The sequence below is a fragment of the Saccopteryx leptura genome, chromosome 4 (assembly GCF_036850995.1).
Source record: "Saccopteryx leptura isolate mSacLep1 chromosome 4, mSacLep1_pri_phased_curated, whole genome shotgun sequence".
Lineage (NCBI taxonomy): Eukaryota > Metazoa > Chordata > Mammalia > Chiroptera > Emballonuridae > Saccopteryx > Saccopteryx leptura.
The window spans coordinates 205,306,174-205,324,959 of record NC_089506.1 but is presented as its reverse complement, the minus strand read 5'-3'; the positions used below and the strand labels follow the sequence as shown (position 1 = coordinate 205,324,959).

The 18,786-nt window shown below is 47.8% G+C and overlaps 1 protein-coding gene across 8 annotated transcripts in view; it reads left to right on the top strand.

The window, feature by feature from the left end:
• CLEC16A (C-type lectin domain containing 16A) overlaps positions 1-18,786 on the top strand; it is a 221,537-nt gene that overhangs the window by 65,475 nt on the left and 137,276 nt on the right. For all 8 annotated transcript variants that reach the window (XM_066382613.1, XM_066382610.1, XM_066382612.1 and 5 more), the window contains exons 11-12: positions 9,879-10,008; positions 14,707-14,807. In XM_066382613.1, coding sequence (XP_066238710.1) covers positions 9,879-10,008; positions 14,707-14,807 — 231 coding nt within the window. The remainder of the gene's footprint in view (positions 1-9,878; positions 10,009-14,706; positions 14,808-18,786) is intronic.

Genomic DNA, 18,786 nt, shown 5'->3' with positions numbered 1-18,786 from the left:
GCTGGGCCACGGTTGCAGAGAGCTGTGGGAGCGCTGCTTTTCAAATGGGTTTAACTAGTATAAGGAGGAAGATTGGAGGTCAGTTTAGGCAAACCCTCTGAAAAGCCACTTCCCAGAAAAACATTCTGAATTCAATCTCGTGCTATTCAGTAAACGATAAAAAACAAAGAAAGGAGCACCCTAAATACTCTGCACATGCACACCCGGTTGTTGCCAGGCCCTGTTTGCCTCCTGGAATTCTGCTGCAAAGCCAGCAGGAGCACACACTTCCTCCCTTGTATTCTAAGTAACCAGCAAGGGATCTTTCTCCTCCTTCCCCTGACCGTCTTTTGAAGGCCTTCTTATTCTCCCTATCCCCGCCTTTTATTGTCTGTCCTCACTGTGATTGCTGGAATGTAGAACACAGAGGGCAACTGAGAAAATCCTGGAATTTGTGAAGTCAAAGACTATGGGGAGGTCATGCCTGCCATTTCCCTGAAAAGTACTTCATTTACCAAATATTAATCAGATTAGAATGTATATCATCCCTGGCAAGCTGATAAATTATTGCTGTTACATAAAAAAATCAGTGTCAGAGCATTGGGAAGCTCATGGGCTTGGCCAGAGTTGTCATGATGAGAGGCAGAAGCTGATGTCCTCGCATCCCTGGGCTTCTGGACGTCCGTCCACACTGTGTGCAGCCACCGCCATCCCGCCTAGAACTCTCCATCTTCCCAAACCAGCACTCTGTCCCCGGTACAGCGACTCCTCTCTCCCTCCCCCAGCCCTGGCAAGCACCATTTCACTTTCTGTCTCTCTGAACTCACTACTCTAGGTCCCTCATAAATGGAATCATTCCATCCTTCTCCTTTTGTGACCGACTCCTTTCACTTAGCATAATGTCCTCAGGATTCATCCAGGTCGTGGGAGCTGGCAGGATTGCCTTCCGCAATTTATGGTTGAACATTATTCTGTTTTTTGGCTAGACCACATTTTGCTTATCCATTCATCCGTCCACGGACCTTTGGGTTGCTTCCACCTTTTGGCTGTCGTGCTGTGAGTGCTGCTGCTAGAGCCATGCGTGTGTAAATCCTCTTCTGCTCCAGGGCTTTCGTGAAACGATCTGATCGAGGCCGAGGAGAACCTGGGCAGAGCCTGCTGACCCCAGAGGACTTGGAGACCTGGGTTCTTCCTCCCAGCGTCGCAGCCTTGCCAGCACGTTCCCCCACTCCAGAGACTCAGGATCTCATTGTGGAACGGGGTCACTCGCTGGAGTGGTGCTAGAGCCTTCAGGATGCCCAGCCGTGGTGCCCGGCAGAGGAATAACCCAGATGCTCATTCACAGAAGGCAGCCAGCGGGCAGTGTGGGATGAGCAGCCCACTGCAGCTGGGGGGCGGGCAGGGTCCCCCCACATAAAATAATTAATAAATTCCTCTGTGCCTCAGTTTCCCCTTCAGTAAAATGCAGAGATTATGTTAGCTCTGCATTGCCCCAACTGTGGAGTGTGGAGATATTTTTACGCGGCCCAGAGTGGGACATAAAGACCGTGGTGAGAGGATGCATCATGTATATTATTGTCATAGTTGCTTTCTGTTTATATTGGTTTAATGCTTATAGTGGCATTTCAGATTAATAAAAAGACAACAAAAATAGTATAAAGAATACCCATTTATGCTTTAGCCAGTTTTACCTTTTGTCTTTTTTTTTTTTTTTTTTGTATTTTTCTGAAGCTGAAAACAGGGAGAAATAGTCAGACAGACTCCCGCATGAGCCTGACCGGGATCCACCCAGCATGCCCACCAGGGGCGACACTCTGCCCACCAGGGGGCGATGCTCTGCCCATCCGGGGTGTCGCTCTGTTGCGGCCAGAGCCACTCTAGCGCCTGGGGCAGAGGCCAAGGAGCCATTCCCAGTGCCCGGGCCATCTTTGCTCCAATGGAGCCTCGGCTGCGGGAGGGGGAGAGAGAGACAGAGAGGAAGGAGAGGGGGAGGGTGGAGAAGCAGATGGGTGTTTCTCCTGTATGCCCTGGCTGGGAATCGAACCTGGGACCCCTGCACGCCAGGCCGACGCTCTACCACTGAGCCAACCAGCCAGGGCCCAGTTTTACCTTTTAACATATATATTATACCCCATTATATCTCATTTGCTTTCTTATTTTCATTTTCTCTGTCTCTCTCTCTCTACACACTTGTTCACAAATATATTTTTCATCTTGCTCCTTCCCTCCTAAATCCTTCAGCGTGCATTTGCTAAGAATAGGGTATTCTCTTTTATAACCACAGTACAGTTATCAGCTTCATAAAAGTTCCCTACTGTCCATGGTCCAGTCCATCCGTTGGTCCATCAATAAGGACCTTTATAGTGCATTTCCTCCCGCAGTGCAGAACTCAGTCCAGGGCCAGGTCGCGTCTTTGGTCATCGTGTCTCTTTAGCCTCCTCTACTCTGGAGCATTGCCACAGCCTTCCTTTCTCTTTTCCGACATTGACTTTCTTTTTAAAGTTTTATTTATTGATTTTAGAGAGAGGATAGAGAGAGAGAAAGGCAGGGGGAGGAGCAGGAAGAATTAACTTGTAGTGGTTATTTCTCGCATGTGCCTTGATCAGGCAAGGGTTTCAAACTGGCGACCTCAGCATTCCAGGTCGGGCTTTATCCACTGCGCCACCACAGGTCAGTCCCAATGTTAACGTTTTTGAAGAATACAGAACTTACCCCTCCTTTGTTTTAATAAGATGCTCCTCATTCTGTCTTTGATGTTTCTTTGTGATTAGATTGAGGTTTTGCATCCCTGATTGGAACATGGCATAGGTGACATTCTGTCTTTCTTGGGGTGTCACAGTTGGATGTCCTTCTGTCCCTCATAGGTGATGTTAATTTTGGTCGCCTGGTTAAGGTATTGCCTGGTTTTGCACTGTACAGTTATTTTTTTCTTTGCAAGTAATCCATAGGAAGACACTCTGAATGTGCAGATCCTGTGCCTCATTAAAATTCCCCCTTACATGGCCCTGGCCGGTTGGCTCAGTGGTAGAGCATCAGCCTGGCGTGCAGGAGTCCCGGGTTCAATTCCCAGCCAGAGCACACAGGAGGGGCGCCCATCTGCTACTCCACCCCTCCCCCTCTCCTTCCTCTCTGTCTCTCTCTTTCCCTCCCGCAGCCGGGGCTCCATTGGAGCAGGGTTTACCCGGGCGCTGGGGATGGCTCTATGGCCTCTGTCTCGGGCTGGAATGGTTCTGATTGTGGCAGAGCGACGCCCCAAGATGGGCAGAGCATCGCCCCCTGGTGGGCGTGTCGGGTGGATCCCGGTCTGGCGCATGTGGGAGTCTGTCTGGGTGCCTCCCTGTTTCCAACTTCGGGGGGGAAAAAATTCCCCCTTACACTTTGCACTCATTGATGATTCTTGCATGATTCAGTCTTTACCAGGATGGTGGCAAAATGTTGACTGTCTAACATCAGCACTCTCTCCATGTTTAAAACTCAGTCTTCAGCATCCGCTGTAAACAGGATTCCTCCCTCCTCCCCATTTATTTATGTATCTGTCTAATCTTGGCACAGACTCATGCATTTCAGTTTTTTAGTGGTTTATATCATATTTCATTACTATATTTAATTAATCTTGTGCTCAAATTGTTCCAGATTTAGCCATTGGGAATTCTTTCAAGCTGGCTGCTATGTCCTTGTGATAAGCCCCCACCATTTTTTCAAGCAGTCCTTACACTCTCTGGCATAACAAGGTATTCCAGGTTCATCTTCTATTTACTCTGCCCATCCCGGGGATTAGGCATTTCTCTGAAAAGCTCTGGTTCTTCTCAGAGGGCAATGGTATTAGAAACCAAGACCTGGGCACTAGATGTGCTTATTGCTACTGGATTGTTTGGCTTTTTGGCTCCTTTAAGGGACACAGCTAGGAAATATAAGCATATATATATATATATATACACACACACACACATATATACACACACACACACACACACACACAAAATAGACATTTATTTATGCATATACGTACATACATACATACATACAAATGTGCACAAACATACACAGAATTTAAAAATCACAGGTTCATACCAATACCTCTAATTCTGATCAATACCCAGAGGGCTGTTTCCTGCCTTCCCCCATTTCAGATTTGTATCTCTTCTTCTCCAGTGAGCACTCTGTATCCCAACAACAGCAATAGATTTATTGTCTCAATCCTGTAAGCACATCTGAAAAGTTTCAGAATTATTTATTTTTTAATAAACAACTGGAAGAGTTCAGAATTGTCTGTGATCCCAGACCATTGTCCCCAGACTGAGGTGCAGAGGGCGCACAGTTAGGTGTGGTGTCCATAAACCACACACTGGATTAGTTGTCTCTCTGCCTTCCTCTCTTTGCCCCTTCAGGGGAGGATCGATATTTATTTGAAATAAATGACTATTTATTTTTTCTTAGTTTAGGGTTTTCTCTTCCCATTCTTATTGATTTGATTTCTATTTTTAAATATATGGAATATTAACAAACTCAAAACCATGTCAGAAGGTATATTTAAAGACATGTCCCTCCCTCCCATATTTCTTTCATACCATTACCTCTTTTTTATAACCAACTTGATTGTTTTCTGGAATATCCTTCCTGTGTTTCTTTTTGTAAAAAGAAGCATGTGTGTGTGTTTTCTTATTTTCCCTTCTTTCTTGCACACAGAGTAGCACACCACGTATGCTCTTTGGCACTCGGCTCTCTTTACTGAGCAACATCTCCAGAACTCACTCCGTATCCGCTCAGGGAGTTCTTCCTCATTTCTTTCTGCAGCTGCACTGCGTGCATGTGCCATCGTTTATTCAGCCAGTCTCTATGCTTGGACATTTAGGTAGTTTCCAGGATTTTGCAACTGCAGATAATACCACAGTGAATACCCTTGTGTGTGTGCATTTTCTTATTGCTGGAGGTGTATCTTCCTGATAAATTCCTATAAGTGGATTGTTGGGTTGAAGGTTATAGCAGTGATTTAGTTTCCTTTTTTTTTTTTTTAGCTTCTAAAAATATTTTTATTTATAAAGTTTTCTTTTTAAAATGTAATTAAGTAAAAAAAAAAGTGATTAAGTAACAAATAGTACAGGCAACACACAGACATAGCAAAATCCTAAAGGCAGACAGATGACCAAAGTTTGAGCAGAGCTGGGCTAGGTTATTGTTGAAGTCCCTTCAGACTCCAAAATAGAAACCTGGTTTGGGTGGGAGCTCATGGCATAATAACTGAGGTTCAGATGGAGCCCCCTGAGAACTTTTCGTCAGGGCCTGAGTCCCTAGTGACTGTCAGTGGAAATCTGAGTTCACATGAGCCCACTGATCTGCTTTCCCAGTGGTGGCAGCATGGCGTGTGCACCCTGGGAAGGCAGCGGGCTGGTGTCAGTGTGGGGCACGGGGCAGGGAGGACAGAGGCTGTGCAGAACCATGCTGAGGTTCTGGTGTGGCGCAGAGAAGGGTTCACTTTGACCCTGAATCACCATGAAGAGTCAAATCATTTTTGGCATCTTCTTTTTTTTTTTTTTTTTTTGACAGAGACAGAGTCAGAGAGAGGGACAGATAGAGACAGACAGACAGGAAGGGAGAGAGATGAGAAGCATCAATTCTTCATTGCGGCATCATAGCTGTTCATTGGTTGCTTGTTCATTGATTGCTTCTCATATGTGCCCTGACGGGGGGCGGGGGGGGGCTACAGCAGAGCGAGTGACCCCTTGCTCAAGCCAGTGACCTCAGGGCTTCGAACCTGGGTCCTCCGCGTCCCAATTCCATGTTCTATCCCGTGCGCTACCCCCTGGTCAGGCTGGCTTCCTCTTTTTAAGGATGGCTGTCGAATTTATTATAGATTAAAAAGAATCAGGAGAGACCCTCCCATAGATCTTATGACCCACCCCTCTGATGCCCATGTAGATTTTTGCATACAGTTTCAGGGAGTTGACAGACCCTAGGTAAGAACCACTACTTTTATTTTATTTTATTTTATTTTTTTTTCTGTATTTTTCTGAAGCCGGAAATGGGGAGAGACAGTCAGACAGACTCCCGCATGTGCCCGACCGGGATCCACCCGGCACGCCCACCAGGGGGCGATGCTCTGCCCCTCCGGGGCGTCGCTCTGTTGCAACCAGAGCCACTCTAGCGCCTGGGGCAGAGGCCATAGAGCCATCCCCAGCGCCCGGGCCATCCTTGCTCCAGTGGAGCCTCAGCTGCGGGAGGGGAAGAGAGAGGCAGAGAGGAAGGAGAGGGGGAGGGGTGGAGAAGCAGATGGGCGCTTCTCCTGTGTGCCCTGGCCGGGAATCGAACCCAGGACTTCTGCACGCCAGGCCGATGCTCTACCACTGAGCCAACCGGCCAGGGCCAAGAACCACTACTTTTAAAGAGTTGTTGGGTAAAATTGTTAAAAAGAAGGTGGGGGAAAAAATCTGTTTTGGCATTGGGAAAAGTGTTCTATATTCATCTAGAAAATTAATCTAAATGGAATAGTTCAGTCCACAACTATGCTGGCTGGGTTGGAGTATATGGGGGTTTGGGGTGCAGCTGTGGGGACTAGGGTGGTCCAGCTGAGATTTGGACACCTCGTTCAGTGTGGAGAGGCCCTCGTGGGCCTGGTCCTGCCCCAGGACGTGACGTGGGAGGTGGAGAGAGGGCACAGTCCTGGCTTTCACTATTACTTTTCTAGCTGTATAAGAGTCACTGCTCTGCTCGGTTCCGTGTCCTTGTATACAGTATCCAGGACCAAACCAGCGGTTTTCTGGCAGTTGTGTGTGAAGTGCCAGAATTCCAAAGGAGCTTCAGGGGCCTCTGTGGACTCCTGAGGGATCCCGCGGTCTGGAGATGTTTGAGACCCCCCCACTCTTTACCTGGAGCAGCTCTGCTCTCATCGGCTTACCGTGGTGGTGTGCCACAGGAGATTGTCATTCGAAACTAATATCTGTTTAACAAGTTTGATGAGCACTGGTTTGGATTGTCTTTCATCTCCCTCTCCTCTGCTCCTGATAGTGTCTAGGGAGGTAAAATACTGAAAGGGAACAACCATGTCACAGCAGGCTTATTCCCCAGGCTGAGGCGCTAGGGCTTGGCTCTGTAACTTGGGGGGGGGGGCATTAGAGCCGATTTCCTGTATATTATACATTTGACATTACCGTGCTAATGTTATGTTCATTATAAAACCAACAAAATAGATATTTTTTGAAGATGAGAATAATTAAAAGTGAAAGGTACTGCCCATTGAATCATCTTGCACACCCACCGAGGTTTCTGTACCCCACTGTTGAGGAGGCTAGGGTAGCTGGGGCGCCTGAAGGAGGCTGGCGGGGGTGAAGCCGCGAGCACAGAGAGATGGATGGTTCCTGGGCAGCAGCTGGCCCCGCCTCCTGCTCCTTGCCGGATCCATGTGCTGCTTGGACTACTGTTGACTCAGGAGCTCTCTGAAAATCCACTCACTTGTTCTTTTCTTAAATTTAGCCCCATCCTAAGCAGTAACATCCACAGAAGAACAGGTTTTCTGTGCAGTTAGAATTTTTTTTCTAATACTCGTTATAATAAATGCAAAACTATGTAAGGAAAAGTTTGTCCATATACCATTTTAAAACCATCACAGCCCCCACCTGTGTAGTGGGAGACTCCAGTCTGTGGCCCCTGAGTCCACGCCGCAGTGATGGGGAAAAGGAGTTGGTGAGAGCGAGTTGCCAAGGTCCAGGCCCATGTGGATATGTGAGGGGTGCATGCCTCCATGCCATAAAAGAGTTGTGAGCACAGTCTCACATCTAACAGTCCCAGAAGGGTGGTGGGGATGTGACGCCTCCTTGAGAGAACATTGCACAAGTGAGTCACAGACTGGGGGGGCTGTGGGTCACCCCTGTATATATGTTCCAGCTGCCAAAGCCTCCTGCACTGGGCTGGACCAGTCATTCGTGTGTCCATTCCAGAGATATTTATTGAGCAACTACCACGTGCAGGCCCTGGGCTAGACAATGGAGTTTTAGTGGAAAACAAGGCAGCCACTGTTTGGAAGCCCACACTCTAGAAGGGGAAGGCAGGCAGTCAACAAGCAAACCAATAAATAGAAAATATAAAATCCAGGTAGTTATACATGCTATAAAGTAAAATCAAGATAAGGGGGGACGTGGAAATTAATACAGAAGAATTTCAAATAATTTATGTAGCTACTCCACCCCCAAGGAAATAGAAAGTAACCCCTGACTCCTTGGGTGTGGGCTGTGCTGAATGACTTGCTTCCAAAAGCTCTGGGATGAAAGGAGGAGAAAGTACCTTCCAGTGCAGAAACCCGAGCAGCATCCACTAGCCCAAGCGATGCGGACTCACATCAGCAGCCATGAGTCACGTGGATGCCCTGTACCCTTGATAGGATGTGATGAGAAGGGCACTTCCCCTCTGTGGTCTTCCTCCCAGAAACCTATAGCCCCGGTCTAATTATCAGAAAAACATCAGACCCACCCAGATTGAGGGACATTCTATAAATTACCTGACCAGTTCTCCTCAAACTGTAAGCCTCAGAAACAAAGTTTGAGAAACTGTCACAGCCAAAAGGAGCCTAGGGAGGTAGGATGACCAGAGGTAATATGGTAACCTACATAGGATTCTGGAACAGGAAAAGGGCATTGGGGGGGGGGGGGAACTAAGGAAATCTGAATGAAATATACAATTAAATTAATAATTTGAAGAGGTAGAGGAAACACAAGTGGAGAGAGTCTCTGAGATGTCTCTGAGGTGGTGACATCTGAGCCTTGAATGGTGGGGTTGTCATGCCTGGGTAGAGAGGACCTGGGGTGAGAGCATTCCAGGCGGAGGAGACAGCCCTGTAGAGGTCCTGGAGCAGAAATAAGCCTGAGACCATCCGAGGAGAGTGAGGAGAGCTCGGCGCAGCTGGAGTGGTGCTGGGTGGAGAGGGCCGGAGGTGGACGGGGGCCAGGCTGTGCAAGGCTCTGACACCATGGAGGCTTTGGGATCGCATCCTGAATGTGAAGGGAAGGCAGTGCGGAGATTTGGACAGAGGAGTGACACTTGGGTCGATGTAGTGAACAAACCAGGCCAGCAGGAAAGGAAGCAGTGGCCAACTGGGGCCCCGTGTGAGTCCAGGGCAGTGATGGCAGAGGGTGTGTCAGAGCCCAGGTGTGCTCCCATCTTTCCGGAAACAAGTACAGGTTCCCACTTTGTCATCTTCCCCATCATTGTCTCCTGAAGCTTGGAGACATGAACTGAACTCTGGGTTCTAAGAACTAAGTATTTGGAGGTCTGACCTGTGTCAAAGAGCTCTGTGACCAGATACCTTCCAACACAGCAACTGTCTCTAATTCAAGATGTTTTCCTTCATTAGTTCATACCTTCTCTGAATAATAAAAGTACACCAGTGCTTTAGTGAGTTGCTACTAATTGCCCTTTTTTAATTGGGAAAAATAAAGCATGTTTCCTAACCTCTCTCTGTGGCCCAGAAATTATAAACAGAGAAAACAAAAGACTTCAGTCATGGCAAAGCTTTTTCTAAGTGTAAACAATTTCAGAGTGTTTTCAGTGAATCTGGTTATGTTTTATTAACCACATATTTCTTCTGTGCTGCCTCAACTCCTTTGGAAAGGAAGTGTGTTATCAATAAACTAAATGATCTTTTTTTAAAAACCTTGAAATAAAGTAAATTGTTGCAATTTGTGTTTTCTTGTCAAAATCAGGACTTCATTTCTTGGTGATGCCAAGATGAGAGGTTCTGGCCTTTGTCTTATTTTTCCCCCCAGCATGTTGCTGGTGCTCCCGTCACCGCTGTTGAGTATTTGATGTGTTAGGAGCGGCTTACTGGGGCTTCGTCTCAAACGTGAGTGTGTCTGTGAATCCGGGTCTGGGCAGCTGTCTGGGCTCATCCTGGTCTCTGTACTTGCTTCCAGAGATCGAGATGGTGATCATGGAGCGCAGCAAGCTCCCAGACCTGGCGGCCAGCACCTCCATGCAGGAGCAGAACACCACGGACGAGGAGAAGAGTGCCGCCACGGGCTTGGCGAGTGCGCAGTGGAACAGGTAGGAGGCCCAGCCGCACTGGGTTCACGCTGCTGCTGGGGTGGCGCCGCCCACAAGCCTGGCAGGGCGGGGCATTGCTCAGTCTCTGGGATGAGGTGATGTGCTCAGCAGTGGCAGTGGGTGCCTTGGCTGGGGTTACCACCATAGAACCTAGGGCCTCCTTCCACCACCCAGATGGTCTCCTCTGCCTCTCAGCCCAGCCCTCCTGCGTCCTGCCTTTCCCTCTTCTTCAGCTCATAGAGAGGGTCTCTGAGATGTCACCAGAGGCTCAGCTTCTCTCAAGAGGCACGGGGACAGAGCTGGCACTCAACTCTTTAGTGCTCACCCCTTGGAAAGAGAATGACTGAGACATGGTGCCACCACCACCGAGCACTGCAGTGCTGGGCCCTGTCGTAAAGGGTGTGGGCTGCCTGGTAGCCGTGTACTGGCCATTCTTGGAAGGCTCCCTGGCTCTTGGGAAGGATCCCCTTGGGAGCAGTGTTTGGATCTCCTGTCTCATTCATTTTGTGCCACGCACATGGCGGTCCACAGGGCCTGCCCTCATGACTCAGCCGGCATGATTTAATGCTGCTATCCACCTTGGACTTTGTGCCCGATTGTTTATTTCAGTGATGGCCTGCCAAAACTACATCCTCTTAAACCTTTGAGATGCCACATTTCCTGGAACCTTGCTATAGCATCAGCCCTCTCGGAATGGACTTGTAGAGGCTGCTCCTGAAGTAGGCAGTGACCTGTGGGAGGTCTCCGTTCTGCTGCCCCACCGCGCAGACCCTGTCGTACCCTCCTACCCCCACTCCAGTGTTAGCACAGCAGCGTGGTCTGTCAGCCTGCACGGGACTCGGTCCCTGCACCCAGGAGGTGGTGGCTGTGGAGCACACATGCCCCCAGTCTACTTATTAATCCTACTGGAAGAGCTGAAGCCACAGTACTTCTCCCCTCCACTTCTTAGTTATCTCTCTGCTTGGCAGATGTTTCAGTTACCTGAAGGATTAAGTTTTACCAGATGCACAGGGGAGCCATTTTTAGTTTTGGTTAAGTAAACACGCTGGAGTACAGTGTGGGCTGTCCTTGTTATAACTTACAAAGCTTGTTTTGATTTTGCTTGGCACCAAGAGATATAACTCCTAAAGCTCTGAAAATTAAGGAAATCATTATAAACACAGAACAGGAGGGGGAATAATCTTTAGGTGTGTGGCCTAGTATCAGAATATGAATAATTGGGGAAACCACAGACGACTTAAGTGGGGGATGCTCAGGCCAGTGGGGGAGATTCTGCCTAGTAGATCATTGGCTGCTGCTTTTAGGCGAGTGCTGTCTCGGTGTGTTCAGTGTCTTAGGATCTGATCGATGGAAACAGCACATATTTTACATAGTGTGGCAAAACTATAGCTTTGCTAAAGGAAGAAAAATACCCACATGTTTTCCAAGTAAAAGAGGGGAACAGACCAAAATGTTATGTTTGGATGTTGGGGTTGAGACTTCTTTTTTCCCTGAATTTTAGTGAAGAGAGAGGGGTTTTCTTAGAGTTGATTGAGATGGTTCTTGCCTGGATGGACCTAGAAGGTGTTATGCTAGAAGGTGAACAAGTCAGTCAGAGAAAGACAGGTACCCTATGCTTTCACGTATAAGTGGAATCTAAAGAACAAAATGAAACAGGCTCAGAGACACAGAGAACAGACTGATAGTTACTGTAGAGGAGGGAGGTTGGGACGAGGTGAAAAGCTGACGGGATTAAGAGGCACAAGTTGGTAGTTGTAAAATAGTCTCAAGGGTGTAGAGTAAATGGGAAATATTGTCAGTTATGTTGTAATAACTATGTATGGTGTCAGGTGAATACTTGAAATATTGAGGGGATCGCTTTGTAAAGTACATGATTATCTAACTACTATGCTGTATACCTGAAACTAATATAAAATAATATTAAAAAAAGAGAAAGAAAGAGATTGTCTTTTAACTTTTGGTGACTTTGGCATCTTCTGCCGTGTGGTTTATAATGGAAGTGTGAGCTGGCCACATGAGGGCCGTGGGCCCAGGGATGTTTGGGCCAGAGCCCTGCTCTGTCCTGAGAACAAATGCCAAGGAGAGATGGGCCAGGCCGGAGTTGCCCTCTCCTTTGCAAAGGTATTGAGCTGTTGGTTGTCAGAAATGCCATCAAGGACTTCTGTCCCCCTAGTTCCCAGCACTGAAGGTGAGGGAGGGGGACAGTTTGTTCTTGACATGAATTGGGTTTTGACATAGTTCCACTTGTCTGAAGAAACAGCCTCGCACAAAGTATAACTGTTCTTGCGTCTGGGCTGTATCTGCATTCAGGGTTAAATACAGGCCAAGAAACTAAAAACTCTTGAAAACGTTCTTCTCTTAAAAAAAAAAAAAAAAAAGCTTTAAAAATTGTAGAACACACATTTGGAAAATAAAACACCTTAAAAAGTGTAAAGAAGGAAAAAACGGTTTCCATGACACCAGCCTTCAGAGGCAGCGGTATTAACACTGTGGTCATTTCCTACCAGGTTTTTCAATGCCAATTTAGTGGGAATTCTACCCTCCGTCCCCCAGTAACTTATACCTTCCCATATCTGCCCTTTTCTTCTGCCTAATCAAACCCCAAACTCTTTTTCATTTTATTGTACTCTTAGTAAACAATATACTAATGGCCTCATAACACCTCATCTCATAACAGGTGGTACATCCACCCAGTCCTCCCTCTGCTGCTGGCCGTTTCGTTATTTGTATAATTCCCAAATGAAAATACAACCCAAACTCCAAGCAGCTGGTTTACAAGAAAACATTTTCTACTTGATCCCACTTTTAATTTGAAAGGGTTAGCGCTGTGGGCTTACATAAACCTACATTGCAGAGCTGTTCATGCCTCTTAAAGGTGTGCCATCTGGGCTCAGGGAAAACAGCCTGAACATAAACATCTCCTATAAGATTCTTCCTTTAGCCTGACCAGGTGGTGGCGCAGTGGATAGACTGGGACACGGAGGACCCAGGTTTGAAAGCTCATTATGGAGCTCAGAATTCAAAAAAGTGAAATAGTGCTCTGTGCCGTGCTGTTGCACTCCCCACCCCAGACAATCGATGTTGACAGTAACTGTGTCCTTCCAGGGGTCAAATGTGCCCTTGGTCACTCAATGAGGCGCTCTGCTCTCTTGGCTTCAGCCTGGCATTGGACTGGGACATGGAGGACCCAGGTTTGAAACCCCAAGGTCGCTAACTTGAGCACACGCTCATCTGGTTTGAGCAAAGCTCACCAGCTCGAGCCCAAGGTCACTGGTTCGAGCAAAGGGTCACTCGGTCTGCTGTAGCCCCCTGGTTAGGGCACATATGAGAAAGCAATCAATGAACACCTAAGGTGTCACAACGAAGAATTGATGCTTTTCATCTCTCTCCCTTTATGTCTGTCTGTCCCTATCTATCCCTCTCTCTGATTCTCTGTCAAAAATAAATAAGATTCTTCCTTTAGTTTCTGTGTGCCCTATGTTTATTTGAAATGTATGATAAGTACATCTTCACTCTTCTCTCTTTGCATTTTTCAGTGTAATCTCCGAATCAGTGGTAACATTTATGGAGCTCAGAATTCAAAAAAGTGTAATAGTCCTCTGTGCCGTGCTGTTGCACTCCCGACCCCAGACAATCGATGTTGACAGTAGCTGTGTCCTTCCAGGGGTCAAATGTGCCTTTGGTCACTCAATGAGGCGCTCTGCTCTCTTGGCTTCAGCCTGGCATTCAGAGGGGCAGCCACAGACAGTCACGGGATCAGAGCCTCCGGCCTATGGGTCAGAACTGTGCATGTCCTTGTATTAAAGCATTTTTCTGGGCCAGGCCCTTCAGCAGGAAGGGCAGCATTTGGGGTGTGCGGTTTGTGATATTTGCAGCCACTGTATAGATTTCATCCACAGAGCATCAGAGGTGAGCGACCTCATTGATTCTCACTAGTCAGGGAAAGTCGGTCCAAGAAGGTGCGAGGCAAGGACCTACTGAAATGAGATCATGGAGAAATGTCCTCGAAATATTCAAAAGAGAAATCAAAGAGCAGCCCCTGTGTATAAGCACTTTCCATTGTGTGCCTGGCCCTGGGTTGGATGCCTGTCAGTCATCATTTCACTCGAATCCTCGTAATAACCCTGTAAGGGTTTAATCCCCATCTGTAATCTGTAAGATGGGGACATGGAAAGATTTTAGGTGACTTCCCCAAGGGTTTGCAGCTGAGAAGAGGCAGAATCAGAGTTTGAGCCCAGGCATTCTGGCTCCAGGGCCCACATTCTGAAATTGTTCCCACGCGGTGCCTTGTCTGGTTTTGTCAGTCTGTCACACTGCCCTGCTTTCCCCCTCCTTTTGTCACTGCTTGAAGTGATGGTGTGGTCTGTCTGTCCTCGGTCTCTGCCCACTGGCACAGGAGTGCCATGGAGTGAGGACTCCGCATCACTAATCCCCAGTGTCTGGGACAGCAGGTGGATGATTGCGGCTGGTTAAGTGGTCTTTTCCCTGGTCTCTTTCCCCTCGAGATAGCGGCTTCCCCCGGGCAGGGCCTGTCTCTCATCTGTCTGTGTCCTCAAGGCCTGGTGCTGGACTGGGCGGACCCTGTCTGCTGGTGGCAGAGCTGTGGGAGGCAAAGACGAGCGGCCCGTGTGCCGGTGGGAGAGGAGAAGTGCTGCCCTGTGTGCGCTCCGAAGCTCACAAGCGTCCCCCTCTCCCCAGGCCCTTCCTGGACATGGTGTACCACGCCCTGGACAGCCCGGAGGAGGACTACCACGCGCTCTTCGTGCTCTGCCTCCTCTACGCCATGTCTCACAACAAAGGTAGGCCCACTCACCTCCCTGCTCCCTGCTGTCTGGACATGTCTGGACGGAAGAAGAAAAACTGCTTTTCTTGAGGAATTAAGTCCCTTTCTGGTTTTGGTGTGGACTCCCTCAAAACTTCTCTTCAAACTTGTTAGAATTTCTCAGGTGCTTTTCTAGAGACTAAAGCCGCAGAAATTGATTACTTAGGCAGTGTGGGGAGAGGAGGAAGAATCAAGTGAGCGTCTGACCCAGTCTGACTGTATTCACACTGTGGTTTTCTTTCGACCCCTTGCTTTACAACTGCCTTGGCGCCCAGCCTCTTTTCTAACATCAAAACTGAAATCAGTCAAAGTGCAATCTTGGTTTTGCTATTTATAATTAGCTGATGTTCTCGTTTTGGGTTCTGAGCTAAAATAGACTCTGGGTGGATTGTGTGGAAGTGTAGGTTTCCTTTCTGAAGAAAGGTGTGGTTCTCCGGCTTCCCCTGTTGAGGCTGAGCGGTCAAGATCCGACTCCTGCAGAGCGGACAGATTTGATTAGGATTCATTCATTCTCTTCCTCCCTGGGCACAGCCTGGTGTGTGCCCCACCTGGCTGGAGAGGAACGAGTTCTGAAACCACATAGAGCCTCTTCCAGGAAGAAATCAAGAATATTCCTCGGCCCCTGCCACAGACGGGGCTTGGCATAGATGACACTTAGAATCAGGGGATGTTTTGGTAGGTTTTTCATAAGCTTAGTGGGAAGTGAGTGGAGGTGGGAAATAAACCTATGGCTAGAGACATTTAAAAAGCACTCCACATAATGCATACCAGCACACATATCATTTCACATCCTTGTAGAGATGCCCTGTTCTTTTTAATCGTATGTCTGTTCCATCATTTATTCCACCATTCCCTAATTAAATGGCATTGAAATTTCCAGGCTTTTTCTTCTCTAGACAGAGCTGACCAGTGATGCTCTTTTCCCTCCAGTCTCATTCACTCCCATGGCTTCTGTGATCCCCTTCAGCTGGCTCGGTGCCTGGCGCATAGGAGCCCTGTTACTGGGAGTGAACAGACCTCCAAGAGACTGAACTCCTGCGTGCTGGCCACTCTACCTAGGTGGTTCAGCAGCACCACAAAACAGTCTGTCTGCACTATATTTAAGTATAGCCTGACCTCATCATAACGTCTGCCACGTCCGGTTCAGTTGAAATTGCCAGCCAAGGTTGGAACTGCCATGACCTTTAGCTCCTTCCCTCCTTGGATCCCAGCATTTAGTCATCAGGTTCTGCCAGTGCTCTCCTCAGCCTCCCCAATCAGCAGAATTTAACTCAGTGTGGCTCAGTGCCTGGCTCTCAGCTAGGTGCGGGGGGCGCGACCAAAGGCTAACGAGACACAGATCTCGGCACGTCCTTCCAGTGGCCGTTATCACAGCCTCCCTAGGGGCAAATGTATTTTATAATCCATCCTCCATGGCACTTCAAGGAGCCCTCTATGAGAGTGTGCTGACCCTGTCCTTCCCTGTCCAGAAACCTTTCGTGCCGCCTTCTCTCCCCGAAACGTCACCCTCTGTGCCCATCATTTGGTATCCAGACGGCACCCATTCCAGTTTGATTGGCTCCCCTGACTTCCCTTCACAGGCCCTTGGCTCTGTTTAAAATATTTTATAATTTCCCTCTTAACCTGTTCTATCATCTGTGTAATTTCTAGCTTTGTTCCTATTATTGGTTTTCCTCCTTATTGGGTAGATAAAATATATTATGCTCACTTTGTTAAAGATGGTGCTGCCCCCGTGGAAGCCCGTCGCCCAGGTGATATTAATGTGTGTTGAGGTTGGGCTGTAGGCAGGCAGGATCCTTGTAGCCTGGGGCTTGGTTTTAGGACTAAGCCTTTCCCACCCTTTTTGATATGGGTGGTGCCTCAGATAAGTGACTTTGTATTAGAGACTTCCCTACTTTGTATATTGGATTAAAGGTTTTGATTTCTGCACTATAAAGTGTGGCAGACCGGGACCTTGCTCACTCTTGGTTCCTGAGATTATCATTAGAGAGGAGAGCAGAGAAAAGCCACGTGGAGGAGAGTAGAGAGGCAGCCAAGATGGTGGAGTGCTGAAGGAGAAGCCAGTTTGTGCAGAGAGAAGGAGATGGGGAACAAAGGAGAATGAGGCTGGTGAGGTAGACACCTTTGATTCTAGGAAACTCGGATAAGTCAGTAGCTTTGTGAGCACTGAATGAGTGGGTTTGGGAGCTCAGTGTGTGTTTTTACTTGCCCGCTGGGTGAAAGCTAGGATTAAAGGTAATGGCCCACCAGTTCTTGGCTCCATTGTTTCATTATCGTCTGTCCGAATCCAATGCGAACTTGCATGGGCCAGGCAGCTGTGATGGTGGCCGTGGATACTGGCTTGACACTCCTGGTTTGGTTTTGGCATATGTGTGTGTATATGAATAATTTTTTTTTTTTTACATGCTTGGTCATTTTTGATTGGTTGACAGTTGTGACTTTTACATTGTTAGATGTCGAAGTCTTTCTTCTTTTTGATATTTTTTTGGCTTTGTCCTGGGACCTGGTTAAATTTCTTGGAAGCAGTTTGCTCCTTATCGAAGCTTGCTTTTAAGCTTCTTGGTGTAAGTCCAGAACAGCCTCTAGCCTCAGGCTCACTTGGCACCAGCCCGGAGGCAGTCCCCTTCTGAGGACTCTACCCGGTGAGCCACCATGAGGTGTTTTTTCCATGCTGGCCGCTGGGAACAGAAACTCTTCTCAGGCCTGGGCGAGCTCCAGGGATTGTGCCACCTGCTTTATTTCAGCGGGTCTTTCCTTTCCTCACACGCATGCCCAGAGGGAACTTAGCTGCAGCCTCACAGGAAGCCTCTTCAGCTCTCTACAGCTCTCTCTGTGCAGCACCCTCCTCTCCAGCACTTTCTCCCATCGAGTCTGGCAGCGTTGGCCTCCCTGAACTCCAGGCTCTGCCTTCTCCTCTCAGAGAGACCCAGGGCTCTGCACGGGTTTTCTGTCTGTGCGGAGGCCTGGAGATCTTTCCAGACAGTGAGCTCAAGCACTGGGCTCTGGTGTCTTGGTTTCCTCTCTCTGAAGGTCACGCTCCGATGCTGCCTGTTGTCCTCTCAAGTGTCTCATAACCAGTGTTTTATATATTTTGTCTAGCTTTTCAGTTACTTGAATCAGGAGAGTAAATTCAGTCCATCTTGGATGGAAGCCATGACATTAAAAAAAATTTTTTTTTGAGACATAGTTGATACACGATAAACTGCACACGTTTAAAGTGCACGATTTGATACGTTTTGGAATATGCATACATTGAAGCTATCACCACAATGAAGACGGGGTACATATCCGTGACCTCAGATGCTTCCTTCTGCCCCTGTCCCCCTCCTTCCCTCTCCGGTCTCACCCTCTCCTCAAGCAACACCAAGCTGCTCCCTGGGCCCTGGCACTGTCGATGAGTTTGCATTTCCTAGAGTTTCATATAAGTAAAGTAATGCAATATGTGGTCTTTTTTGTATGGCTTCTTTCAATCTACATAATTATTTTAGGATTCAACCACGACCATGTTGTTGTGTGTATAGGTAGTCATTTCTTCTTTGTTGAATAGTATTCCACTATCTGAATATACCACAATTTGTTTATTCATTCATCTGTTAATGGGCATTTGGATTGTGTCCAGTGTTTGACCATTACAGTTAGAGCTGCTCTGAACATTTCTGTCCAAGTCTTCTATGGACATGTATTTTCCTCTCTCTTGGGTTAATACCAAGGAATGGGATGTGAATCATATGGTTGGAGTATGTTTGTTTGTTCTTATGAAACTGCCAAACTATTTCCCAAGTAGATATATGGTTTATGTCCTGATTTTTCATTTCCATGAAGTGGCCATGGCACTTTTTTATACCCTTTTCCCCCTCATGTTCCCTTTCCCGTTCTGGACAGCCAGGCCTCTGAAGGTAGACGGAGACCACGTCTGTCCCAGCTCCGGGCCCGGCATTGGTCAGCGCTCACCAGAG